The following is a 27811-nucleotide window of genomic DNA, read 5'->3' as shown; positions in this document are numbered from 1 at the left end:
CATGCAAACTCTGAAGTAGCAATTAATCCAGGGGAAAGAAAAATGGAAAACAGAAGAATTCTTCAGCACATGGCAAGAAACTGAAGGAAGGAAGCCATCTCTTGACCTAGTCAAAGCGCACTAGCAACCAAGCCTCACAACAAACCTCCACGAAGCCAAGTGTATCACGGGGGAAAAGTGGAGATTTGAACGCGAAACCAACTCCCCGTAATTCTGTAACCGATCCCCACTCCTCGGCAGGACCTGGCACCATCCAAACCCCAACCCTTTGGATCTAATTGCAGAGGCTTTTAGGCAAGTGTGCAATTATGCTCTAAGTCATGCAGAACTTGCTCGTAATACAAGCGCCGCGGGGAGAAAAAAGAAAGCACTCCCAGCGGTGAGTGCCACCCCAGAGGACAGAGGTGACCCACAGAACTGGACTGGATGACAAAGAAGAACTCAAATGGAAAGGTCAGCACAGAAAACAGCTCTCGGACTGAGCAAATCACCAGCACGTGAGAGACCCAGAGCTGACTCAGAAAAGACACGCAGCTCAAAGTCATTGGAGGGTCTGACACAGGGACCTTTCATACAGACAGAAGGGCAAAGGTGTTATCTAAAAACACAATTTGTGTAGCCTGAAAGCTACCCGGTTTCAACAGAAATGCTCTGTAGGGATGATTTGAAATAAAAACGTACGCATACTTACATCTGTCTTTCGGATGTGATAATCGTGATAAATTCTGTGTTCATATCTGAAAAACGGATTCTCCTGGCAGCAAAATGAGCCCAAGGGTTCTCTGAGCCCCATTGTTTCCAAATGTCAAAGGAGGCTCGCCTTCGTGTCTGCGCTGCCTCCGTAGGCGGTAGGGTAGATCCTTATCTGGACATGTCACCTGGACAGCTCACAAAGCCTGTCATACTCAGCCTTTTGGTGACAAATGCCCCTTCTCCCTAGATGTCAGCCTTTCAAAATGCGCGTGGCGAAGGCTGGGTACCAGTGCTTAAGCACAGCCAGCGAAAGGGATGCTATCAGGGCATCTCCGCGTGCTTTCCCAGGTGGTCTCTGAAAGTCACACATTCTTTTCACAGTGGTGTCGGCAAGGCCAGTGTGTCAAGTTTGGGGAGCACGGGCCTCGGCCCGTCCACGGCCAGTGGTCCGCCTGGTCGAAGTGGTCAGAATGTTCCCGAACGTGTGGTGGAGGCGTGAAGTATCAGGAGAGACACTGCAATAACCCCAAGTAAGGCTCTGACACAAAGTCAGTATTTGTGAGGCGTGAACCTTCAGCCTGTTACGTATTGCGTATTTGTCTGTCTTGTTTATACCTGTTTGTAAGTGTAGTTTTCTTCCATCTGCTTAACAGCAATCAACGAAAGAGGGTTTTACTGCTTGTATATAAAGGCCGTATGCACTGGGGGAGGTATGATGGGTAGAAACCTCAAAACAGCAAAGGGGTTATTCTCTGTGTGACTCTGCTGTCACGGACTCCAGTAATGGTGTGAATTACTTTCTGCATCTAAATTAGAGCTGCATGCCTGGGATATTGTAGAACAGAGAAGCTTGGCTGGTATACTCTGTGTGTGTGTATGTGTGTGTGTGTGTGTGTGTGTAGCAAACTGATGAACTGGAGAAAGTGTGCTGATTTTTGCGTTACAGGAATGTACATCGACATGTGTTGACAGATCAGCCTGACTTTTCGAGAGAAACCAGAAATCCGAAAAAGTGTCGTGTGAAATTTCCCAATTTTAAAAATATTGACAAATTCAGTTTTCTTTAGAGCAATAAAATGCCGAGAGGACTAATCGAAACACCCCTGGGTTGAGATTGGCTTGCGGGCACCATGTGATCCGGTGGTCCTGGGAGTCTGAGCTGCCCTCTGTGCTCTGTTAATTGAAGGTGGTTTTAGGTTACTTTTATCTGCTCTAATTCGCATGTGAAACAAGTGTGAGATGTGCATTTCCTGACTGGAGTGGTGATGTCAAAAGAGCTCAGAGCTTGGAGATGGAAAGATATGACTCCACATCCTGGGTCTGTCGCTTATTAACTGTGTGGCTTTGGGAAGATCGCTTGAACTTGGAGGTTGGGTTTATGTATGAAATGGAGATGAGAGCGCCCACCTCACATGGTTTGGGGGGATTAGAGATTGTGTCTGTAGAATTCCCAGCACACTGGGAAGCATCCAATGGGCATTTGGCAAAAGGTTCTAGGGTCCATATGCGTTTTTCATCATCCTCATCCTAAACTCGCCAGGAACACGGGTAACAGAGGGTCAGTCCTCAGAAGCAGCGGGCAGAGCCCTTCCTGCTGAAGCTGGACTTTGGAGAAGGCTATGGGGGTGAGAAGAAACTGATGGGACCCTGAAAAACGAGTGGATTTAATTTTACCACTTGATTCGGTTGGTGGCACAGCATGGAGGTTGAGAACAGAGACTGTCAAGCCCAGGAACCTAAGTGGGCCTCCTGGTCTACCCGTTCCTCGCTAGGCGGCCCCGTAAGGCTAACTCTCCCTGCTCTGGGTCCCTCATTTGTAAAAAAGGGGGTAATGATGGGACCTATCTCAACTGAGCTGGTACTTGTAAAGGGCTTTTCAAAATTGCCTGGCACGTGGCAAGCATTGCATAAATGTTTGGTGGATTGCAAATTTAAATAAATAATGAAATTAGAGCAAAAGGAAATTTTTGAAAAGACAAATTGTACTTCGTCTGAGCAGGATCAAGAGGCCAGTTTGTTCCAAAATGCAAGGGAGGGTTAGGAGATGCTTTGACCACGGTTTGTTAGGTGCTTGCAATATCTCAGGCTGATCTAGGATCGCTCAGCTTTGGCACCCTTAACATTTTAGGCTGAAAATTTTTTGTTTTGGGGGTTTGTCCTGTATGTGGCAGGGTGTTTAGTAGCAATCCTGACCTCTACCCGCTCGATGCCGGTGGGATGAGTCCCCCTCCCCCCAACCTCCAAGTTATGGCAACGAAAATATCTCCAGACTTGGCCAAGCATCCTGTAGGGGGCAAAGTCATTCCCAGTTGAGATGCTGTGCTCTAATCAGACCCAATAACTAGGTCTAATGGTAGGGAGGCTTGTGATACATTTGCAGTTTATACCAGATTATTAAAAACACCCTCCTCATACTCTGAATGTAGCCCGTGTCTTGGATAGAATTGTTAAAATCACTGTATTACTTTTCATTTTTGCAGCATATTTCATGGATCTGGTTTTCATACATCGCAACATTGTACAATCTCGCTACTTTCCCAAGAAAGAAAGAGATTACCTAATTTAAGAGCTCTGCTGGTGAAGTGCATGAATGACACCCCTGAGATTTAAATTAAAATCTCTCTCATGTCTGTGGGGTTGAGAACACTCATTATAATAGGGCATTGTTCATGGAAAGAGCATAACTGTAACTTTAGAGATGCCTATAAAAGAATTAATCGGGCTTCCCTGGTGGCGCAGTGGTTGAGAATCCGCCTGCCGATGCAGGAGACACGGGTTCGTGCCCTGGTCCGGGAAGATCCCACATGCCGCGGAGCAACTGAGCCCGTGAGCCATGGCCGCTGGGCCTGCGCGTCTGGAGCCTGTGCTCCGCAATGGGAGAGGCCACAACAGTGAGAGGCCCGCGTACCGCAAAAAAAAAAAATAAAAAAGAATTAATCACTCGAGTAGTTCCACTTGGTGCAGTTTTATCATTTTAAACAAGATTAAGGCTAATCAGGATTCTGTTTAATTATGCACGAAGTCACAGATAAAACAAGTAAATGATCGGCTGCTTCAAGACAATTGAATCAGTTCTCCATTCTTATTTCACATTGTTGTCGTAAAGCTGTTTTTTTCTCCCTCTTTCAAGTTACTTATTTCTCGCTTGCTTCAGTTTAAACATTTGGTCTGTTCAGATCAGCCTAACCATTTCATTTTTTCACATGAAAAGCAGTGAGCATTTCATTGCACAGTAATGATGGTTTTCTCAGAACATAGTTTGTTCATAAAAAAATGAATTATGTCTGGTTGGGTCATGGATTTATCCAACTTTTCAGCTTCAAAAGAATTGAAGGGTTATCTGGTTCTGGAATGGCCAGTACCTGGCACATATGGCCCTTCTTCTTCTTCGTCCCATGTCTGTGACAGACCTTTTTAATTGATCAAAGCCCCCTATTTTCTGCTGGTCCGCACTGTGCCTCAGAGGCCTTCTCAAAAGACTTCTCCAGGCGTTTGCTCCCAGTCAGCTTAGAACAGATACGTGAGTTGAAACCTGTTGTTTCATCTAGTTATTTTGCAAGTGGGTAGCCAGGGGAGACAGAGGGTCCCATTCGGAGGGGCAGCTCTTGCTCGGGTCACCAAGCTGGACGTGGGAGAGTCAGAACAAGATCCCACTGTCTTAATCCTTACAGTGAACATTTTTTCTGGGTCCCTGGAAGAGAGCCTCGTGAAATGCCTATACGCTCTGTTCAAGAAAATTAATAGTGAAAATTCAAATAGTAAAATTCAAATAGTGATAAGTAAACTTGCTAAGGCATTCTAGAACTCTCCTAAAACATGAGTCGATTTGAGAAAGAATATCATACCACTGGAGTCACAGCGTCAGGATAATCATTGAATCATATCTCTGGCCCATTTTTCAACCAGTAAATTCCGGACTCAGCTGCTTATGAGAATCACCAAGTGTCCTTTAAAAAACACTGATTTCTTGATATTCCTCATCATGTATTTTTATTGAGAAAGCCTGTAGAGGGCCCAGGAATATTATTTATGTATATGTGTCCGTGTGTGTATGTAAATCATATATATGTAAATATATGTATGTATAAATATATATGTGTGTATATGTATGTGTTATATATATATATATATATATATATATATATATATGTTGTTTTTTTTAAAAAAAAAACAGAGCTTCCCAACTGATATTAATGATCAGCCAGTCAGCCAACAATAGCCATTTGTAGTCAGGACTTGGTAAATTATGCAGAAGCAAATATGGGTATACTTAATAGCAGCTTAATACAAAGAAAAATGAGGTGTCTAGATATTTGTTTTGTTTTGTTTTTAATTATAAAGAACTCATTGTACCAAGGGACATCATGGTAGAATTTTCTGTTAATTTATCCTAATACTCATGTTCAAAGCTGCAGAAAAAAAATGTATCTGTAATTGAGGATTTGATGGCAAAGTCCAAATTTTGACCAGTCATTGAAAGTAGAAAGCACTTTAAAATAGTTACAATTTATTTGTGCTACCTAGGCTGTAGACTCTGCCCTAAATTCTTTGCCAACATTCTCTCAGGTAATCATCACAGCTGTCCTCATTTTACAGATTAGGTGGTTAACTAACATTGCCTAAAGTTAAGCTGGGAAAGAGCAGAGACTGTTTCAGTTCAGGTGTGCTTCACTGTCCAAGGGCAGCTCCCTAACCCCTGGACATCACGTGTCTCCCTCTTGGTCTTCTCATGCCCCACCCCTCTAGCCTAACTCAGTTAAATGCATGCATGGCAGAGCAGGACCAGCGTCCAGGAGAGCCCGAAGGTATGAGGCTGAGCTCTGTTCTGTCTCTTTCTAGACATGTGACCTTCACTGAGCACATTTTGGAAGCTGTATTAGCCGTTTTTCACTTCATCTATAAAAGGAGGGGAAGGCTATATCAGTTTTGAGGTCTTTCCCATGTTACGGTTTCTGAGTTGAAGAAGTCACACGTGGTCATCTTTCACTTCATTGAATTTGAGTAGTCTCAATGAAGCTTATTTGTAAACTCTCCGACAAGAAAGGCTCACACTGAGAAAATTTTAATGATGACTTATAAAGATGACCAGGAATAGAGGAAGGCTCTCATATGGCACTTTAAGGTTTTTCTCAGTGCTTTTCAGATAATGATTTAAGAGGTCTTCAGGGATTTAATGTAGCACAATGACTGCTGAATGTTTTAGTAGTTGTTCCAGAATGTTTTTTTGTTTGTTTGTTTGTTTTTTTGCGGTACGCGGGCCTCTCACTGCTGTGGCCTCTCCCGTTGCGGAGCACAGGCTCCGGACGCCCAGGCCCAGCGGCCATGGCCCACAGGCCCAGCCGCTCTGCGGCATGTGGGATCTTCCCGGACCGGGGCACGAACCCGCATCCCCTGCATCGGCAGGCGGACGCTCAACCACTGCGCCACCAGGGAAGCCCCAGAATGTTTTGAAATAGCTTAAAAACCTCATTCTGGCGATGTGACCCTTCCCATTTCTGTTGAATCCATTTTAGCATAGGAGAATTTGATAAAATATGCTGAAGCAAATCCAGGGGTGTTTTATAGCGTCCTTGTGCTTCCTAAAGAGACAAGGAATTTTAATCACAGAAATTTATTACCTTGGAGCCTTCTTTCATGTTACGTGTTTGCCTTGAGCTTTTGTACGAGGTGATCCGTAGTTGGGATTTAGCCTTAGGAGAAAACTACAGAAAAAGTGGGAATGGAAAGCAGCAGTTGCTTTGTGCCCGGAGTAAGATGTCACTGGTAACTCTCACTGTGGTTGATGCTGCTTTTTATTTTGCCTTCTGGTTTTTGCAGTCTCTGCCTAGCAAGATCTTAGAGAGCTTGCCATTAGATCATAATTATTTATGTTCTAATGGGATTCCCTACTCTGGAAATCCATTTCCCCTTGTGCTTGGCAGGAAAGGAGCAGGCCACCTGCAACGTTAAAAAGTGATCATGCAGATGAAAACAAGGACATGTTTTTCCCCCAGAGTTTAGAATCAATTAGAATAAAGCACACGTGAGTCTGACAGTCAGTGACTGACAAAGCTGGATTGGAAAATACGGCATGTAATATCCTCAGTGTCCCGACTGACCTTCTGCGTCAGGGGTCCCCAGCCCCCGGGCTGTGGACTGGTACCGGTCCACGGACTGTTAGGAATCGGGCCGCACGGCAAGAGGTGAGTGGCGGGTGAGGGAGCAAAGCTTCATCCACCGCTCCCCACTGCTCGCATTGCCTCCTGAACCAACCCCTGCCGTCTGCCCCCCACCCCGGTTCCTGGAAAAATTGTCTTCCACGAAACTGGTGCCTGGTGCCAGAAAGGTTGCGGACCGCTGTCATCACAGACCGCTGACTTGCCATCACAGCAGGGGCATGGCAAGTTGTAGCAAGATTACGGGAGTGGTCAGAGATGGGAGACAAGCTGGAGAGGAGTTGGGTCTGCGTTGGAAGAGCTTTGATGCCAACAAATGGGGCGTGTGTGTTTGCATGTGTAGCACACAAGCACACACCTACATTAACAAGAACATTTAGGTGTGTTTACAGATTCCCCTAACGCATGAGGTGATAGGATGAGTGTCAAGAATATGCCTTCATCAGTCTTTATGGAAATCGCCAGAATGTAAAAATTGGCTCAGAGGTGGCAAGTAAGTTTGGTCTAACATGGCAGTTGATGAGCAGTGGTCGTGGCTACCCAAGGGCTATGTTGAGAAAAGAAAGCAAAGAAAAAGGAAAAAAAAAAAAAAATCCTTGATTGATTAGTTATGTCTGCTATGGGTATAAGAAGGGTTGGGACATAAGGGTAGTAGGCTACATATTTCCATTTTTGTAATGGACTGTATGCACTGCATACACTGTGACCATGATCATCTTGATTGTCCCTCCTTATATTATTGCCTGTGACTAATAGCCTTTTGATTGCTAGTATTGAAGATCTTTAATTTTCTTTTTAGGCCTCAGTATGGTGGCAAGTTCTGTCATGGCTCTAGCCGTGTATATCAGCTGTGCAATATTAACCCTTGTAATGAAAATAGCTTGGATTTTCGAGCCCAGCAGTGTGCAGAATATAACAGCAAACCTTTCCGTGGATGGTTCTACCAATGGAAACCCTATACAAAAGTGGAAGGTAATTTGGTATCTACGAACCTCAAACAAATATGTCTCTGTGAACAGTAACGTGAACGAACAACACAGAAGAAACTGCTGCCTGTGTAAAAAAGTTTCCATGTTTACTTTTCATTCCCCAGACCCGTCCTGGCCCAGTTTTTCATTCACTTCTTTAGGCTTTGTTTATTTTTCCACACTTTTTTTTTTTTCACAAGACACCCCTTTCCTCCCACATGTATAAGTCGAAGAGTTCATGTGTTTGGAATGTACTTATGTTTCTAAACTTACCTTTGACATTTCAGCAATTAAGTCTCCCAGGGTTGTTAATTGAAATTGGTATGAATTGTCCAGACCAAAAACTCATGAAACCATATATGCCCCATAGAGACACCATACTCGGTAACTGAGGTGGTAGATGATTACAAGCATGGAAAAGCCTATTTGCAGAGCGTACACACACACACACGTGCACACACACACACACACATGCACACATGCATCATGAATAAAAAATGTCTCTATATTAAGTTTTTAGTACTTATTATACCTTAAAGTAATGGCTTGTATTTGACCTTTTATGTTGATTTGCTTTGATTTTGGCTCAGGATCAAAATTTATTTTAGTTACCATATGTACAAAGTACAAGTACCGAATTTAACGTACTTTGTGTTACCTGTGCAGAATAAGCTGTCACCATTCTGGTTGTTTCCTTTTCATTTTTTCCATTCACTTGCTTTATCAGAACTCATCCACTCTTCCCTTGGAACAGGGATAAACGTGAATCCCAATTGTACATACGCAGAATGGGAAGAGACCAAATTTGGTGATAATTCATGGGAAATACGATGGAGGGGCTGCTTCTGTGCGAAAGCTCAGAATGAACCTATATAATCAGTGACCAAAAAGAAGCTAATGTAATCAGCGACATCGTTATAACAAGTAACATCTCCAACTCAAAGGGGATGGTACTACAGCTTTGCTCAGCACCAGCCCAGCTGTTGCAGGAGTGTGAATCTAGTTCTGGGTCCAAAAGCTGCTTGTCTAAAAGCACAAATTGGGACCGACATTAACATTCTGAAATCTGTGTCTTAGGAGAAAGCAGTGAGGGACTCACAGATGTTGACTGTAGGAGAGAGACTCGTTACCTTGAAAAACTCAAAGGGAGATTGAACAGAGGGAGATTTCAATTTATTGGTAATTGCTTCTGAAAACAGACTTAATTCACGTGCTCAGAAATTCCTATGGTTCCTATGGCCGTGTCCTCAGAGAGACAGACCTTCCTGTCATTTTCTGAATCCTTTGCCCTGCTTTCTTCTTCATTGCTCTTGGTGCGAGAATTGATACTGTATTGGCTTTTATTCATTATCTTTCTCCCCTCAAGAATTTTTAGGTTCCCCAGGGTTGAAGCCTTTGTCCGTTTTGAGTATGCTTGTATCTCCCTCATCTAAGAACAGCACTTGGAACATATTTATAACTTTTGGAACAAATGAATAAATAAATATCAACTGTCCTTAATGGAAGCGTGTCCCATCCTGAGCAGTAAGTGCTCTATCACTAGAGACATTCTATCAGGAACTAAGAAATTACCTAGGAAGGGTACCATGCAGCCAGGTTCCCATGGACATTTAGAATAGCTGCAGTTGCTCTCAGTTTTGACACTTGAAGACTTATTTTCTCTTGGCTGTATTCGCCCCTAATTCCATGTTTCTCATCTATGGTTCTTTCTTGTCCTTCCTTTGCTTTGTCTTCTTGGATAATCCTTGGTCTTTCCCACATCTTCCTTTAAATATAGTGTGCCCAGGATCTGTTGTTAGCATCCTTTAGATAAGTTGTGGGTTGAATACATAAAGAGAAAGTGAAGCAGATAAACTGTGTGACTTATAAAATGGTTTTCGATTTCAAATTTCTTTCACTAATATTATTGCAGTTTTTACCAGGTAGGGAGCCTGGCATTTCATTCATTCACTCAGCAGATGTTGACTGAGTACTTACTGCCTGGGAGACACTCTGCTGGATACAGAGGCGAGTACATTGAATAAAACAGAGACCCCAGGAACTTCCCTGGCGGTCCAGTGGTTAAGACTCTGCGCTTCCACTGCAAGGGGCATGGGTTCTATCCCTGGTCAGGGAACTAAGATCCCACATGCCGCTTGGCCAAAAAATAAAAATAAAGAATAAAAAACAGACACCCCAGCCTGAGGGTCTCACGTCCTAGAGTGGGAGACAGAAAGGTTAAGGCCTTCTCATCCTTCCCTCTTCTCCTTTTGATACTTATTTAAAATCGAAAAGACTGACCATGATTTGAAGGTCTGTGCCATTCATGCAGTTTGGGAAAAATCAGGGGAAGAATTGATTCATAAACGTAGATACTCTTTGTCTTCCAGTGATGAGTTTCCTTCTTCTTGTTTCTTTTTTTAATTGAAGTATAGTTGATTTACAATGTTGTGTTAGTTTCAGGTGTACAAGAAAGTGATTCAATTGTGTGTGTGTGTGTGTGTGTATTCTTTTTCAGATTCTTTTCTATTACAAGATATTGAGTATAGTTCCCTGTGCTATGGAGTAGGACCTTGCTATTTATCTGTTGATATATAGTAGTGTGTATCTGTTAATCCCAAACTCCTAATTTATTCCCCGCCCCAGCTTCTGTGTTTCTTTCTAACAGACTAGTTCCTAAACTTTCCCAGGAACCTGTACTGGAAAAACTGAACTTTCTAGAACTTGTTAATTCCTGGGAATGAGGGAGAAAAAAGAGGGTAACATGTCTTCCAGTTCCCTAATCTCATATGCACAGGGTAGGAGGCGTGAGATAAAACTTCTATTAGAAAGAATTCCTAGGTGAGAAAAAAAATGGAATCCATGCACATGGCTGCATATTGGGACCATAATAATTTCACTGCTTTCATATTTTTGACTTTGTCTTTTATTGAGAGGTTTTATGAAGCACAGCCATTTGCAAACTGTTGACACGTTTGTTGTAAAACTGTTATCAGGGATATCACACAGGCGCACATCAGGTCTCATGGGAGAAACGTCATCTGGAATTCCTGGCCAAAGAAGAGCTCTTTCTATTGGAGAAATAGGCACAATAACTCCTTTCTGAAAACAAGTGCTCTATAGAGATAATACTTTGTTTTTACCTGTGATTCCAGAAACTTCTCAGGGACTTAACGATCAATAAAAATTACATTTTTTTAGCCTTAATGTTTAGTTTGTTTACTTCCTCCTCCTTTTCATGATACGATTCTTTTCTATATGTTTTATAAATATTATTGACCATATGCCTTTTCTCCAAAGTGCCTAGAATTTTCCCTCTTAGCACACTGAATATGTAAAATAATCCGTGTCCTAAATCACAGTCAGCAGACTATGACCTGTGGGCCAAATCTGGCCCGTTTTTTAAAAAATAACGTTTTATTTGGACACAGCAATAGTCCTTCATTTACATATTGTTAATGTCTGACCTCAGGGCCTATAAAGCCTTAAATATCTGCTATCCAAGGAGGGTAGTGACACAACCGACCAATCACATGTATTATGGCTCTTACTCAGGATTAGAAAAATAAAATTCTCATGTATCAATCTTCAGGCAGACTTTATATGGGTTACTAAAAAGAATTCATATTTTTAAAAGCCGCACACATCTGCCTTCGGGCGCATGTGTGTGCCTACGTGCACACACACACACACCGAGAAAACTGTGTGTAACATCTTCCATCTTGATCGTAATAGCTTTCTAATTAAATTTAACTCATCTTTTTGGTACTCGTGTCATTTTCCTATGATTTCCTCTTGACCATGACCTCTTTTGATCTCTTTGCTTCTAGAGGAAGATCGATGTAAGCTGTACTGCAAGGCTGAGAACTTTGAATTCTTTTTTGCCATGTCCAGCAAGGTGAAAGACGGAACTCCTTGCTCCCCACACAAAAACGATGTTTGCATTGACGGGACTTGTGAAGTAAGAGAACATTTCTGCTTTGGGGTGTATGGTCATGCTGTGTTGCCTCCTTTCAAATGCATAGCGTGAGAAGTGTTCCAAGAGATTCTTGTGTCTGGATAAAAGCAGGTGGTGTAGGGGAAGAGGGTAACATTTTCAAGTTGGATGTGAGTTTTATCTCCACATTCCCTCTTAATTTCTCTGTGACCCCCGTCCAGGGTTTTGAGTTTCCTTTTCACTCTTTCCACATAGGGAGATGATGACGTATCCTACTTTACACACCAGTTGTAAAAATGCAATTAGAATGTAAATAATAGTAGTAGTAGACTTTACTTTCGTGTTCACTAAGTATTTTCACTGTGTGATTAGAACCTCATAAGTGTGTTTGGAAATAGCACTTCTGTTTATTTCAGATTAGTTTTTCTTTTTCTTCCGGTATCCACTTTCTCTTTTGTCTTAATTTGTTTGCGAGCTCTGTGATCTTGTAAGGGCTGTGTGTGTGTTCGTGGTGGGGAAGGGGGTGGTGTCCCAGCATTTTTATGTTTCACTGGTAGAGCTGGCCTGAATAAATTCCCCTCCCATCAGTAGCAATGGTGATGTTTCATTCCAGTTTTACAGATGTCTGTTAGTTATTCAACTTACCTAATCTTACATCCAGTCATGACAGAGGACGGATTTGAATGCCAGTCAAACATGAGACTCTGCTTTTAACCATAAAGCTGCCCTCCCTTCCTAATGTTCAGTAAATATGGAAAACCATGTACCTCTTGGTTATTCTAAGCTACTGGCTTCTCTCATCTTTGATTTTTCTTTTTTTTCTTTTTTTTTTTGTTACAGCCAGTGGGATGCGATCATGAACTTGGCTCTAAAGCAGTTTCAGATGCCTGTGGTGTTTGCAAAGGTGACAATTCAACTTGCCAGTTTTATAAAGGCCTGTACCTCAACCAGCACAAAGCAAATGGTAAGCGACGCTGCAAATTCAGTGCTGTCATTGGTGGGACACACCCTTTGCTGCTGAGCAAACTTAAGTCATGCTAAGTACGCTTGAGCCTTTTACTAACTCACCTGACACACAGTAGATGATGGCTTTTGGTGCTTATGCAAGAGCAAGGGAGGATTGGCGGGTTTTTCGTTTGAGTAGTTTCATCAATACATACGTCCCAGAGGGGTGTTCAACAAATGCTTTTCTGCTTAGCAATTTCAATATTCTGACCAGGCTGCCATATGCCCCACGTGCGTTTGTTAAACAAAGAATGTATTATGGAACTTAGATGGTCCGCACTTACAATGTTAGATGAATATTTGAAGCAGTTCTCTCACTGTCTTGAGTAGAATTGAACTTTGAGCCCTGTCTTCTTCTGCACATCACTGTTGAGAATAGGTGGCTCCAAGTTTTTTTCCAGGTAGATTAAAAATAAAAAGCATCCTTGAGTTGCATGGCCTTTGTGGTTCTGGAAAAGGGAAGAGTGTTTTCTGTCCACACACATGTGCTTGGGAGAAGTTCATCCATTTTCTCTCTCTGGTGTTCCTACCACTTGGAAAATGAAATAGCTGAGTGTTTTCACTTCATAAGAGCAGAAATGAATGTCAGCTGATGATCAAACACCCCACTCTGTAAAAATGGCCACTACCTGTCTCTGAGCCCATCTCCAGTGCACGATGTGGATGTCAGAAATATTCTGTTCTTTTCCACTTAGAGTATTATCCGGTTGTCACCATCCCACCGGGCGCCCGCAGCATCGAGGTCCAGGAGCTTCAGATATCCTCCAGTTACCTCGCCGTCCGAAGCCTCAGTCACAAGTATTACCTCACGGGGGGCTGGAGCATAGACTGGCCAGGGGAGTTTGCCTTCGCAGGGACCGTGTTTGAGTACCAGCGCACCTTCAACCACCCGGAACGCCTGTCCGCGCTGGGACCCACCAATGAGACCCTGGTCTTTGAAGTAAGCCCCTTCTCTTTATTCAGTTCTCAGTGCCTCTTGCGGAATTTATAGTGGTGACCCCGATTTGAGCTAGCTTAAAAAAAATCCTAGTTCAAATTTGTTTCCTAATAGGCTGAATCTCAAAGTGCAAAGGGGAAAAGACAGCAACCGCATCTGGGGGAAGAGGGCAGGGATCCAGTGGGTCCCGGGGAGAATGTGTTGATTTTCACATGCAGATGCCAACCTTTCACGGGTACACTTGGCTGTTCTGAGTGCTGAGGAATATACAAGGAATCGTCTTTACATGATAGCACTTTGTCTGTGTCTGCTGTTGGGCTCATCCATTGTGGCTGTTCATCACACAGATCCACTGGCCTAGGAGGCAGAGTGGTGTAACAGAAAGCACACTTGCTTGATGTCAAGAAAGTTTTAGTCACAGCAAACCAGGTGGTTTTGTAAGCTATATCATTTCTTTAGAGGTGAGCAAAGAAGAAAAATAATAAGTGGGTAATGATGAGGATAATAAAAACAGCCACCATGTCTGCAAATGACTCTGTAACGCAATTATCATGGGTACATTTTCTTTGCTCCTCGTCATGTCTCTGGGTTTGCTTTTTCCAGTTTGTGAAATGGGGCTGATCATGCGCTTTCAGAGGCACGTGATTTGCTTGAGGTTGTGTACAAGTCGTGGCCACCATGTACTGAGGACTCATGTGACCAGGCACTCCTGTTAGTCACGCGGAGTTTCAGTTTCTCACTTGCAAAATTGGTATAGAAAACCTACCTCACTGACTTGCCAGAAAAGTAAGCAATGAAGTGTGTAGAAATGTTAGAAGATTTGCCTAACTCACACAGCTAGGAAAAAAGCAGAGTTGAATTGGAGTCCAGATCTTTTCCATCTACAAGTATGATATCTGCTCTCAGTCCAGTCATACTGCTATGCTCTTCTGGAATCAAGGAAACATAAGCTTAATTCAACTATTATTATTATTGTTATTATTTAAGGTGCTAGTCTTAAACATTTACTAAGGAAGATGAATTTTAAAAGATAGTTTAAAAGTATGACTACATATAACTTTTTTCCGCCTTGAAGGGACCTATTTTATTTTATTTTAATTTTTGCTATGAAATACTTTTTTTTTTTTTTTTGGCTGTGTTCGGTCTTCATTGCTGCATGTGGGCTTTCTCTATTTGCAGCGAGCAGGGGCTACTCTTCATTGTGGTGTGCGGGCTTCTCATTGTGGTGGCTTCTCTTGTTGTGGAGCATGGGCTCTAGGTGTACGGGCTTCAGTAGTTGCAGCATGCGGGCTCAGTAGTTGTAGCACGCAGTCCCTAGAGCTCACGGGCTTCCGTCGTTGCATTGCGCGGGCTCTAGGGCGCACGGGCTTCAGTAGTTGTAGTGCGTGGGCTCAGTAGTTGTGGCTTGTGGGCTCTAGAGCTCAGGCTCAGTAGTTGTGGCACACGGGCTTAGTTGCTCCACCACATGTGGGATCTTCCCCGACCAGGGACAGAACCCGTGTCCCCTGCATTGGCAGGTGGATTCTTAACCACTGCGTTTTTTATTTTTTTAATTTTTTTATATTAGAGTATATTTGATTAGCAATGTTGTGTTAGTTTCAGATGTACAGCAAAATGATTCGGTTATACATATACATGTATCTATTCTTTTTCAAATTCTTTTCCCATTTAGGTTAATACAGAGTATTGAGCAGACTTCCCTGTGCTATATAGTAGGTCTTTGTTGGTTATCTATTTTAAATATAACAGTGTGTACATGTCAATCCCAAACTACCAATCTATCTCTTCCCCCCACCCTTCTCCCTGGCAACCATAAGTTCATTCTCTAAGACTATGAGTCTATTTCTGTTTTGTAAATAAGTTCATTTGCATCTTTTTTTTAGATTCTCCATATAAGTGATATCATATGATATTTGTTTTTGTCTGTCTGACTTACTCCTCTTAGTATGACAATCTCTAGGTCCATCCATGTTGCTGCAAATGGCATTATTTCATTCTTTTTAATGGCTGAGTAATCTTCCATTGTATACAGACTAAACATAACTTTGGATTCTAAGTCAGATGTCGTACCCATTGTATGGTTAAGAGTACAGACTTGTAATTAGCTATGTAACTTGGACAAGTATCTTCACGTCGGTGTCACTTAATGTCCACATTTGTAAAAATGGGCAAACAATACCAGCTGTCAGTGCTAGCATAAGAAGAATTTAAGATAACTTCAGTGCTTACAGAGTGCTTGGCACATAACATTTCTAACTGTTACCATACTTCTGCCTTCTGAGCATATAACAGATATATTTTTTAAAAACCTAAACCTCAGACCATGATGAGCAAACTGGCAACCACAGGCCAAATCCAGCTCTCAGATCTTCATAATTTTTAAAAAATGGATCAGAGGTTTAATATCAGGTGATTCCTTATAAAAATATAGATTTTGCCATCTTTTATGAAAAAGGAACTTCTGGACCCAGTAGATATTTGAGTTTGCAACCCTGGCCCTAGGTCTTGATCGTGAGTTAATTTCCCATTATCTTGTGAACTTGAGATACTAGGTCCTGTCATCTCTGTGTGATAGAAGGTCCCGCAAAGATTTCACAACTGAGAGCAGCTGTCTTTAGGAAATATTCTTCCAACCTTCTCAGGTCTTTTTTTTTAATATTGGAGTATAGTTGCTTTACAATGTTGTGTTAGTTTCAGGTGTACAGCAAAGTGATTCAATTATACATATACATGTATCTATTCTTTTTCAGATTGTTTACCCATATAGGTTATTACAGAGTATTGAGTAGAGTTCCTTGTGCTATACAGTAGGTCCTTGTTGGTTATCTACTTTATATATAGTAGTGTGTGTGTGTGTGTGTGTTAATCCCAAGCTCCTAATTTTTTTGTGTGTGTGTTTACATATTTTTTTTACTTCTTTATTGGAGTACAATTTCTTTACAATGGTGTGTTAGTTTCTGCTGTATAACAAAGTGAATCAGCTATACATATACATATATATACATATATCCCCATATCTCCTCCCTCTTTCGTCTCCCTATCCCACCCCTCAGCACTGCCAAGCTCCTAATTTGTCCCTCCCTGCCACATTTCCCCTTTGGTAGCTGTAAGTTTGTTTTCTAAATCTGCATGATTGTTTTATAAATAAGTTCATTTGTATAACTTTTTAAAAATTAGATTCCCCATATGAGTGATATCATATGATATTTGTCTTTCTCTGTCTGACTTACTTCGCTTAGTATGGTAGTCTCTAGGTCCATCCATGTTGCTGCAAATAGCATTATTTCATTCGTTTTTATGGCTGAATAGTATTCCATTGTATCTATGTATCATATCTTCTTTATCCATTCCTCTGTTGATGGACATTTAGGTTGCCCCCATGTCTTGGCTGTTGTAAATAGTGCTGCAGTGAGTATTGGGGGACCATGTATCTTTTCGAACCATGGTTTTCTCTGGATAAATGCTCAGGAGTGGGATTGCTGGGTCATATGGTAGTTCTATTTTTAGTTTTTTAAGGAACCTCCATACTGTTCTCCATAGTGGCTGCACCAATTTACATTCCCACCAACAGTGTAGGAGGGTTCCCTGTTCTCCACACCCTCTCCAGCATTTATTGTTTGTAGACTTTTCGATGATGGCCATTCTGACCAGTGCGAGCTGATACCTCGTTGTAGTTTTGATTTGCATTTCTCCCATAATTCGTGATGTTGAGCATCTTTTCGGCCATCTGTATGTCTTCTCTGGGGAAATGTCTATTTAGATCATCTGCCCATTTTTGGATTGGGTTGTTTCTTTTATTTCAGAAGATGAGATTAGGAACCCCAAATCAAATTGGACTATTGTTAGGGTAGTTTGGAGCTCAACAATGAATCAAGGCCCTAAAATCACCCTGTAATTAAACCTAAGGCATAGGAATTGAACTTTCTGGTTAAAGATTTTGAGACTTTTTATTCAGTCCTAATTTTTTAGATGGGTTGTTTATTTCTTTTCTGTCAAGCATTTGAGCAGCAAACATCTTTTCCATTTCTTTAGAAAAGGTACATTTTCTTTAGAGAGGTATATTTAGCTTGCAAGGGATTCGTTTTAGAGCAACATGGTTTCATTAGTTTTGCCACGAGGCCTTTGATCCATCTCTAAGCATATGTATACAAACCAAGTTCTGTGGCTAGAAAATTCCCAAATTGGAAGGTGGGTGTCTCTCAGGGCTTCTGCCCCGGGCAACCAGAACTAAGTCCAAATGATTCCTCGTGAGAAATATGTGTTTTACTACTTGATGACAAGCAGCCATTTTTTGTTGTTGCTGTTTCTCTGTCCAGTTTTCTTCATAATCACAAAGCCATTCCGGTAGGTTTTCACAGTTCTGTTTGTAATTTAAGGTTTGCTGTTAAACATACGTTATCTGCAGGAAAACCACAACAAAGACTGAGACAAGAAGTGATGGAAAGTGCAAAGCAGAATCACAGAGTTCCTTCTGACTTTGATCTTTAGAACCTGAATGTCCCCTGTCATTGTCTGTGTTGATCAAATTGACCAGATAATGGCCACGTTGTCACCGAACGCTATGCCAGCCTAAAGCTCAGAATTTTTATTTGGGCTTTGCTTAATTGAAGCGTAACTGCTTATCTCACTCACCTCCATTATTTAGTGCTGATTAAAGCTAAGTCTTTGGACTGTTCACCAGGTCCAAACATTTTCCTGATGATTAGGAGCTATTTTTGAGAAATGGAAGGGTGGCCTCAATTGGTGACGGAGTTCTGCAAAATCAGTCAGATTCGTCATCAATTTTCTTGCGAATACAGGGAATTCCCAGGCGGTCCAGTGGTAAGGACTCCTCTTTCTCTCTTCCGAGGGTCTGGGTTCAGTCCCTGGTTAGGGAACTAAGATCCCACAAGCCGTGGGGCACGGCCAGAAAACAAACTAAGAAACAAACAAAAACAGCTGGATTGTCCTTACAAATACAGACAGCTCCTTCGGGGAAACAAACAAACAAACAATCAGAATGTAAGGATAAATTACTGGATAGATCTAGTAAAATTATAAAAACATAAAGTCTTCCCCAGATTCAACTGGATATGTACGGTTTTATAAAATAATTTTCCCTACTATATAAATAGGGTAAAAACTATAATAAGATCTCTATAAATACAAAATTGTAGTTTCACCACAATGCAGTAAGGTCACATTTGCTTAGCTATTGTTTTTACAAAGTCTTACTTTATGTATACATTCTACTTACAGATTCCATGAAAACTTCAATTGATGTCCTAAGAATGTGACATGTCTGAAAATATTCCAGTGGGAAACATGTATGATTAATTGGTCATGCCTTGCTTGTAGTTTTTAAAGGAGTTATGGCTTTATTCAAAACTTGCAACTATTTTAGGAGATTTTTAAGGCTCCAATCCAGTAACCTCGTATTATGTCTATTTTATCTTTTCAAAGAATTTGGGCTAATGACTTTAATATTTAAATTGTACTTTATTGCTCTCAGGAGAACATCATCAAATTTCAGGTCGGTTTTTATCGCATGCTCATGCCTTTCCAAAATTGAGAGAACACAGTGACTTTAAAAACTGAAAATCACAATAAGCGATAAATTACATTTTCCAAAACTAGGCTATATATCAACATCCAAGTAATCCATGGCCGCCTTCTTTAAAGGAAGTTAAATAAAGTTCATATGCCTCTCCATGAAACTATGAATTGAACCAAAATGAATACTTTGGAAGCCAAAAATATGTTCAGTCCAATACGAAATGTTGAATGTGTTTCACAATCCTGTGGGATGATGAAAGTGGGAACATACCAAAATGGAAAGTGCTGTTCTATCCACAGAAAGGATAAGTCTGTGAAGGAGAGCACTTTCTCTCTTGGCCACTTAAAATGACTGCATGTTCACTGAGCTCGTATTATAGTGTAAAATTCAGCAGAAGGCTGTGTTTGCCTGCATACATGAGGATGGCGGTGTAAGGATAATGTCCCTTTTTTATATCTCATTCATTTATTTTAATCAGATCCTCCCAATATCTTAGCTAAGTCTTATCTTCAACTACTTTGGCATGCGTTGAGTTAGGTAGCTACCTTCAAAGCAGTATTCCTCTGTTTATTTTCCCTTGACGTCTGATAAAAGAAAACTAAACTTTGGTTGAGTGCCCAGTTGTGCCCAGCCCTGTGTAGACATTGGAGATGCACCAGTGGTTAAGACGTAAATCATGTCACCAAATCATCATAGTCTCAGGTCTTTAAGAAATGTAAAGAGCTAGTTTTGGTAGGTTGATCCCATTCTTTCTGGAAGCAGCGTGGGTTTGAACAGGGAACATCGCTATAAATAGTTGGTGATACAGGTCACTCAGATACTACTCTGTCACTTTGCATGAGTCAAACTATCTGAGGCCCAGTCTTCTCATTCGGGAAATGATTTCCCCAGACTAAACTAATATCTTCTACTCTGTCCTGTAACACCGTCTTGAAGCACTTCTAAGCACCTGAAACCCTATATTGCCGAAAGATGACTTAACTCCTCTTCGTAGATTCCACAATTGACATGGTATCTGGAACATCGTGGTCACTCAAAAACAAAAATTTACTGAATGAATGACATCCAATGATAAAATTCATTCATTCATTTAAAGAGTAGAAGCACTTCCCTGGTGGCACAGTGGATAAGACTCCACGTTCACAGTGCAGGGGGCCCAGGTTTGATCCCTGGTCAGGGAACTAGATCCCACATGCATGCCGCAACTAAGAGTCTGCATGCCACAACTAAGGAGGCCACGAGCCGCAACTAAGGAGCCCACGTGCTGCAACTAAGGAGCCTGCCTGCCGCAACTAAGGAGCCCACGTGCTACAACTAAGACCTGGTGCAACCAGATAAATATTTAAGATAAAATAAATGAATAGTAGAATCTTCTTTCCAAGTTGAAAAATCATACATGGAGACAATAAATCAAGTGCAAGGAGACTTTCTCTGACCAAAGTCAAGAGTGACAGGGCTCAGAGGCCAGCCTCTCCTCCCCATTTCTGCCCTTCTGTCCCAAACCACAGTCGTAATCTGAAGTTCTCTGAAAGGCTTAGAGTTCTGCGGTACACATTTTAAAAACCACTGGATTTCATCATGTCTTAGGACTAGTTCTAGAATTGTACAGTTGAAAGTTAAGTACAGTGAAGGGCATTTAAATATTGCAATTTGATCTCCTCAATTGCATTTGAGGAATCTATCTGCTTTCTAAAAGGCTTGCCTTTCCCAAAGTGAATAATTTACACATAAGAACTTGCTGACCAGTTAGCTCACAGTCGACTTACCTTAATCTGGGAGAACAGCAACTTGCCCTCCCAGGGTGGTGGGTTTAACAGATCTTTTCACTTATTTCTGGGTGTTTTCTAGTGCAAGGCAGAGGTGATGCAGTCCTGGGACAGGTTGACTGCTGTCAGTTAACCTCAAGGAATAAGTGCATGGCCTGACACAAAAGTGGCTTCTGCTTTTGGTTATTTTTAATGTCAAAACTTTACAGAATGTCTTCATAAGGGAGCTCAGTTTAAATGGAAAACACATTTTCACTTTTATCACCAAGTCATGTGCCTGCCCAATTTTCAAATACAATCTCTGTTACAAACCATTCTTCTCGGAACCCGGATTCTACATGGTCCAACATCAGCAACAGGTGGATGTCAATTTAGACTGAGCTGGCCTCTTAATTTCCTCAGTGGCCAAGAGGAAATTCCGAAGGGTAATCAAGGATTTCTATGATTGTCTGAGGTCTTAAATTTTTAGGCATTAGTTAAGTCCATCAATCAACTTTTTATTTTGAAGTACAGACATACATATACATGTAAATGACTTGGAGAAATGGAGCTAATGTTCATGACCCTGTATCATATTTCTGCATTGCCCAGGGGAAAGTGACTCACACACGTGCACACCCCAGCACAAAAAGGAATCAATAGTGATTTGGCAGCCATATACTTTCTGAGATCACTACAGACACAGTTATTATAAACTAGATAATTTCCACATCTTTCTTTATTTCAGCTTATCCCCTACAACATGAGTCTGGCATAGAGTCTAAGGAATTTCTCATTGAACTAGTGCACTCATTAGTCATCTGAAAGATTTAAAAGTCAGCTTATATTTCAGTAGTCTTCAGGATACTATGCATAGACCTACCGTGTTTATTTTACTGGGTTTGGGAACACAAGAAAAACTAAATCTTCTGCACATCACATAGCCAAATTGTGTGTGTGTGTGTGTGTGTCTGTGTGTGTGTGTGTGTGTCTTGTACAAGGAATTAAATTTTGAAGTGGTAGAAATGTGAAAACTGCAGTTCAGAGTTGAAATTTACACATGCCTTCGTTGAAAAATAATCATTTAATCTGAAGTAGACGTCTATATGCTGGGCGTTTTGAGTATGGCTGAAAATTTAATGTTTTTCCGTTTGGGGATTGAGCTCTAGGTAACGTAAGGTCACTGGTTTTGTCCTTTGTATAAGTGCAGTGCAAAAGGCCCGTTTAAGGTCTAATTTTAGGGAGCCTTGGCAATGAAAATGAAAAACACAAAAATTCTCTTTCTTGTCATGATTAGTGAAGGTGTCCACTTAGAGATGATACATTCTTTAGAAGTGAGTGAAAATCAGCTTTTTTGCTAGCTGATGGACCCTCTCACACTCTCTCTCTCTCTCTCCCACCCCCTTCTCCCCACCTCCCCACCTCCCCCTTCCCCCTCTCGTGTCCCTCCCGCCACCTTTTCTTCTTCCTCTCCTTTATTCTCTTTCTCTGTCTCTGTTTCTCTCTATCTGTCTCTCACACATAACAGTGAATGAGTCATATTCTCCATCAAACTGTCATGCAGTTGGAGGGTAGGTGAGGAAATTCATCATGAGTGTTTCATTTATAAAGTAACTTCATCTCCGTCTGATAAACAGTGAGTCAGGACGACATGATAACACAGGTTGCTAGTCTAGGACTGAAATATGATCCCGTGTGTTTTTACAGCATTCCTTTTTTTTTTTTTTTTTTTTTTTTAAAGTCTCAAAAATGAAAGCTCTCCTTTATGTTAAGGATTTTTTTCTCTCTCTCTGTTACGAGGCAAAAGGGGGTGTTTAACTCTTTGAAAATGCTTTCCCAATTAATCGTGTACCAAGAGAGAATCCTGCAGCTGACAAATACAGCAGCCTTTGTAATGACAGTAAGTGAGAAATAGGTTAACCACAGGCCAGTTTCAAGGCAGAAAAAGACATCTAAGGAAAATTACTTTAATAAACAACTTCCTCCGCTCTTTGGCAAAAGGAGATGATGGGGTGGCGGGGGACCAGGTGGACAGGCGCATTGATCACTGAGTTGACCGTGTGCGACCATCACTGACAGAGACTTAGCTTCTCATCCAGCTCCTTCCTTGTGACCCTGCTGTCTGCATCCCCCGCCCCCCCCGCAAGGGGAAGGGGCTGAAATGAGTAAAGATACGCCTCACGATAAAATCAGTGTAAGGGGAAGGAGATTATCCAAGGAGCAGGGATGGAGTGAAGACACAAAACACAAAAGAGGCAAAGAAGTAATGGAGAATAAATTCAGAACAGATGATAGGAAACGCCAGACTCCAGAGGACGATTCAGATGTGCTTTCATGATGCCACATCATTTGTCTAGAGATTGCCATTTGCCATTTGAAGTGCAGGCCTCCAGTTAATTCATGGCAAATACTTCTGTGGCAGGTCGGAGAACACTATTTCTCTTCACTGAACTCTGAGGAATGTTGATGAGTTGAATTAGAACTGTAGTCGGGGTTCAATGTGTCAGCCCACACCTTTGAAGCTGCCTCACAGATGTACTTCCAAGGCCCCGATCGGGGTCTTTGTGGTGCTGTGTCTTGTCAAGTCCGACTCACTCACACCTAATAGCAGTGGTGATACCTGGTCGTATTTTTCAGGCTTTGAAGCAAACGAGAAGGCAAAGACAAAACTGGCTGATTTTTCATATCACGAGGCTTCCAAAAAATCACAGGATTATACAAAAACAGGAATTCACACTACAAAACTATCCCTTCCCTGACTTAGCCAACACGTGATGTAGGGCGAAATTCATCATTTATCGGAAGGGGTCAATCTATAAAGTAGGTTGTATTTCAGCGGTTAAAACAATGGTGAAATCCAACAGTTCTATAAATGCAGGGGAAAATGGATTGAGGAGATTAAAAATCATGTATCCTTAAGTCAGATATTAGCGTGTTCAAGAAACAACATTTTCAGGTTGGAACCCGACAGCACAATGTAAACGTTATGGCATGCTCTTGGATCTCAGTGACAACATCTTTGCACCAGTTCATCCAGTTTTTAGAACTTTAAATGAGAATCCTAGATGTGACATTTCAGAGCTGGAGATGCAGTGTCCCGAGAGTTAAGATGTCAAGTTTGGGAGTCGGACAGTATCAGAGACTTGAGTTCCCCGTGTTGCTACTTACCAGCTACGTGGCCTTGTGTATTGGTGCATTCATCTACGGTACTAAGATATTAAGAGCACTGTGCCTTCCTCATAGTATTATCAGCTTTATTTTTAAAAAAATATTTATTTATTTGGTTGCCTCAGGTCTTCGTTGCAGCAGGCAGGCTCCTTTGTTGTGGCTTGCCGGCTCCTTAGTTGCGGCATGCGTGTGGGATCTAGTTCCTGGACCGGGGATCAAACCCGGGCCCCCTGCTTTGGCAGCGCAGAGTCTTATCCACCGTGCCACCGGGGACGACCCGAGCGTTCTTATCAGCTTTAAATGAGATAATGCTCGTACGGTGCTCTGCCTGGCGTAACACACTAAGTATTGCTGCTGCTATTTTTTAAAGCGATCAAGTACATTACGGAAGACAAGAAATAAGCTTCCAAGCATGCACTAAGTAAAAAGTCGGTCGTCAGAACCTATGCATAACTCTTTAGTTTCCATGGGAGAGTTAGGACAACTTCCTTAAAAGGAAAAATGGGCCTTAAGTAATGAAACAAAAATGAAGCTGATTGAAGGCATTTATAGTTTGCACATGAAAAATGAACAGTGGGAGTCACAGAAAGCAAGCTGTTTACCCAAGACTCCTCAGTGTGTCCTTTGTTTAAACTTCGTGGGCCCCAAGCGGAACCTGCACCCCCCTTCCTTCAGAGGGCAGTTGGTAGAGTCCAGCCCCGTCTGCGGTTTTCCAACTTTAAGAAGCTGTAAATTTTATAGCTCCGCACCCTGCGGTCAGAGCTGCTGAGTGCTGTGTCTGAAGTCAGGTGGTTGGTGTGTTAAAGGTAGACACTGAACAGTTCTACTGAGGACCTGGAAGCATTTAAGGAGGTTGCTTGCCAACTGTAAGTTAGAGACCCAGTGCCAGTTGGCTGGAAAATCCTCTGGACTAAGTCCAGTTAAGTAGACTGAATTGCTGGCAGTCCTTCCAAACGTGTGCGTTTCACAGCTGGGCTATACAGTCCAACGTGCAGCACGGGGCGTTATTGTCATGTTGTGCTATGATGGAGGGTGGGGGAGGGCTGTGGCGTCCGTGTGACCTGGAGGGCCTTTGTGTTCTCCACTAGTGCTGAAAAAAGCATTGACTGCGCTTGACAGGGTCACTGAAAATATTTCTAAATAGATGTGAGTGACGGGAATTAGCATTTTCAAATGACGTATTGTTTCAGATGTGTTCGTTCTGCGGCGCCCGCAGAGGCAGTCAGAATCTTAGCTATGCGGTTATCACACGTCGTCCCACGGTCCTGCCTCCGAGCTTCGGGCGGGTCGCACTGTCTGTGGTCAAGGGGACGGTCATGGTCGCACTGAGGTACTTAGGTATAGCCAAGCCTGCCAAGTTAGTGGGTGGCATCTCCACTAAGAGCAGTGGGCAAAGTCATTGTTAGACCGCAGGACCATTTAGAATTTGGAACATTTTTAATTGTGTCTTAAAACTGATGCAGGTGAGAAAACCTCAGCCTTAAGGTTGGGCCGAGGTGGCTTCCTGGATGTGGAACCTGCAAAGTCACAGGGGACCTTGGACCCAGAAGTGCCTTACGTTTGGTTTACTGTTCTGTCGTCACCAGCTTGAAATCCTCAATCATTTTTTTAAGCGAGGGGCCTTGCATTTCCGCTTTCCTCTGGGCCCCCGCAAATTATGTAGCCCTTCCTGAGGGTGGGATTGACTTTTTTTTTTTTTTAGACAAAGTCCAGTCTTTCTTCAGAATTGGGGTAAAGAAGGGACTTAGAGATTCTTTCAGCCAGACGATCAGTCTATTTCCAAAGGATTGGCTATTGCAAGCATCAAACAGTAAAAGATAAGACAGCTGCTGTGCATTCCATTCTTGGTTACTTTGTTCCTCATACAGGATTAGAAAAAGGGCAGAGAGGGCTTCCCTGGTGGCGCAGTGGTTGAGAGTCCGCCTGCCGATGCAGGGGACACGGGTTCGTGCCCCGGTCCGGAAGATCCCACATGCCGCAGAGCAGCTGGGCTCGTGAGCCGTGGCCGCTGAGCCTGTGCGTCCGGAGCCTGCGCTCCGCAACGGGAGAGGCCACAACAGTGAGAGGCCCGCGTACCAAAAAAAAAAAAAAAAAAAAAGGGCAGAGAATGCCTCAATTATCATAGAGAAGCAAATAATGTAATTGGCAAATACTCATCTATTTGTTTAAATATTTTTTTGCGGTACGCGGGCCTCTCACTGCTGTGGCCTCTCCCGCTGCGGAGCACAGGCTCCGGACGCGCAGGCCCAGCGGCCATGGCTCACGGGCCCAGCCGCTCCGCGGCATGTGGGATCCTCCCGGACTGGGGCACGAACCCGTGTCCCCTGCATCGGCAGGCGGACTCTCAACCACGGCGCCACCAGGGAAGCCCAATTACTTTCTTTAAGAAGGCCTTATGAGCTGATGTTAAAGTCAATTCTAAAGTCAGCTTTCTGCTGGTTTATACAAATATTGTCCTTCAGCCTACGTGATTACACATAGAACTCTCCTGTGACCTTACAGATACACAGACATTATGGTGAAGCCGTGAGTCATTTGATTTCTTTAAAGTTGAGAGTCTTATTCATTTGTGCATTCAATGAATGCATTAATATGTCCAACAAACAAAATATAAACAATATGTCCTGTAGGCCATTGGCTATAGAGCTATACTAGTAATCTGACAATAACCAGCTACGACATATGTTATGAGTTAGTCATTTAAAGTTGCGTAATTTTGTGCACATTTACAGTAACTGGTGGGAGTTATTCCTCTTCTTGACGTGACTGCATAAGTAAGCTTCTTCTGTTACCTTGATAGTATGAAATGGAGTAGTTGCCTTCTTGCTATTAACTACTTTTAGCTCAGACGTTTTACTTTTCAGAGGATCTTTACATATTGTTGCTTCATCTAAGGGAAGGAAGGTGGGAAGCTCAATATAAAAGTTTGTCCTTTTGCGGGGAATAGAGATCCTCAAGGAAAACAAATTCTTTTGTGGCTTCTTGGCGGGAATCATCACCAAAATACTTCATGAATTAAGTAACAGCTACACAGTTTCCTTAGGTAGTCACGGGATCCCCTTCCTCCAAGTTCACAGTAACATTTGATTGCCCTTGGCAGGTTATATGGCACTTTGTTTTAAGCTCTTAAGTAACCATATTATTTTTAAGCGTGGATGTGTCCATCTCCTCCGCTAGAGAATATGGCTTCTCCTCACCCCTAGAGAGCCACGATCATGGAAATCCAAAGAGATGATGGCGGCTTAGACCAAGGAAGCAGCAGTAGCAATAGATAAAGTGAGACGTGGTCAGATTTGAGTAATATTGGAAGTAAAGAGAACGCCATTTCTTGGTCGATTAGGTGTGGGGTGTGAGGAGAAGAGAGGACATCAACTTTCTATTTAAGCCTGAGCAATTAGAAGGATTGGCTTGCCATTTTGTGAGGCTGTGAGGAACAGCCTTTCAGAGAACAGGGAGGAAAATCCCAGGTTCATTGTTAGACTTTGTTGTACCTTTTAACCATGCAAGTAGAGATGCTCAATAGACAGTTAACTATGTGAATGTGGTCAGAGGATGGGTTTCATTTACAGCTGTGCTGTCCCATATGGTAGCCACTACTCACATGTGGTTCTTTAAGTTTAGATTTAGATTAAATTCAACATAACGTTTTATTGTTCAATCACAATGTATACTAGTGCTCAAGAGCCAC

At 42.2% G+C, this 27811-nt stretch overlaps 1 protein-coding gene across 4 annotated transcripts in view; it reads left to right on the top strand.

Annotated features, from left to right (window-relative positions):
- Positions 1-27811, top strand: part of ADAMTS18 (ADAM metallopeptidase with thrombospondin type 1 motif 18) — a 156619-nt gene that overhangs the window by 98096 nt on the left and 30712 nt on the right. For all 4 annotated transcript variants that reach the window (XM_067020108.1, XM_059043720.2, XM_059043719.2 and 1 more), the window contains 5 exons: positions 1075-1223; positions 7648-7820; positions 11626-11756; positions 12573-12696; positions 13433-13677. In XM_067020108.1, the coding sequence (XP_066876209.1) occupies positions 1075-1223; positions 7648-7820; positions 11626-11756; positions 12573-12696; positions 13433-13677 (822 nt within the window). The remainder of the gene's footprint in view (positions 1-1074; positions 1224-7647; positions 7821-11625; positions 11757-12572; positions 12697-13432; positions 13678-27811) is intronic.

The sequence above is a fragment of the Kogia breviceps genome, chromosome 18, assembly GCF_026419965.1.
Source record: "Kogia breviceps isolate mKogBre1 chromosome 18, mKogBre1 haplotype 1, whole genome shotgun sequence".
Taxonomy (NCBI): Eukaryota; Metazoa; Chordata; class Mammalia; order Artiodactyla; family Physeteridae; genus Kogia; species Kogia breviceps.
This window is presented reverse-complemented; position numbering and strand designations above follow the sequence as displayed.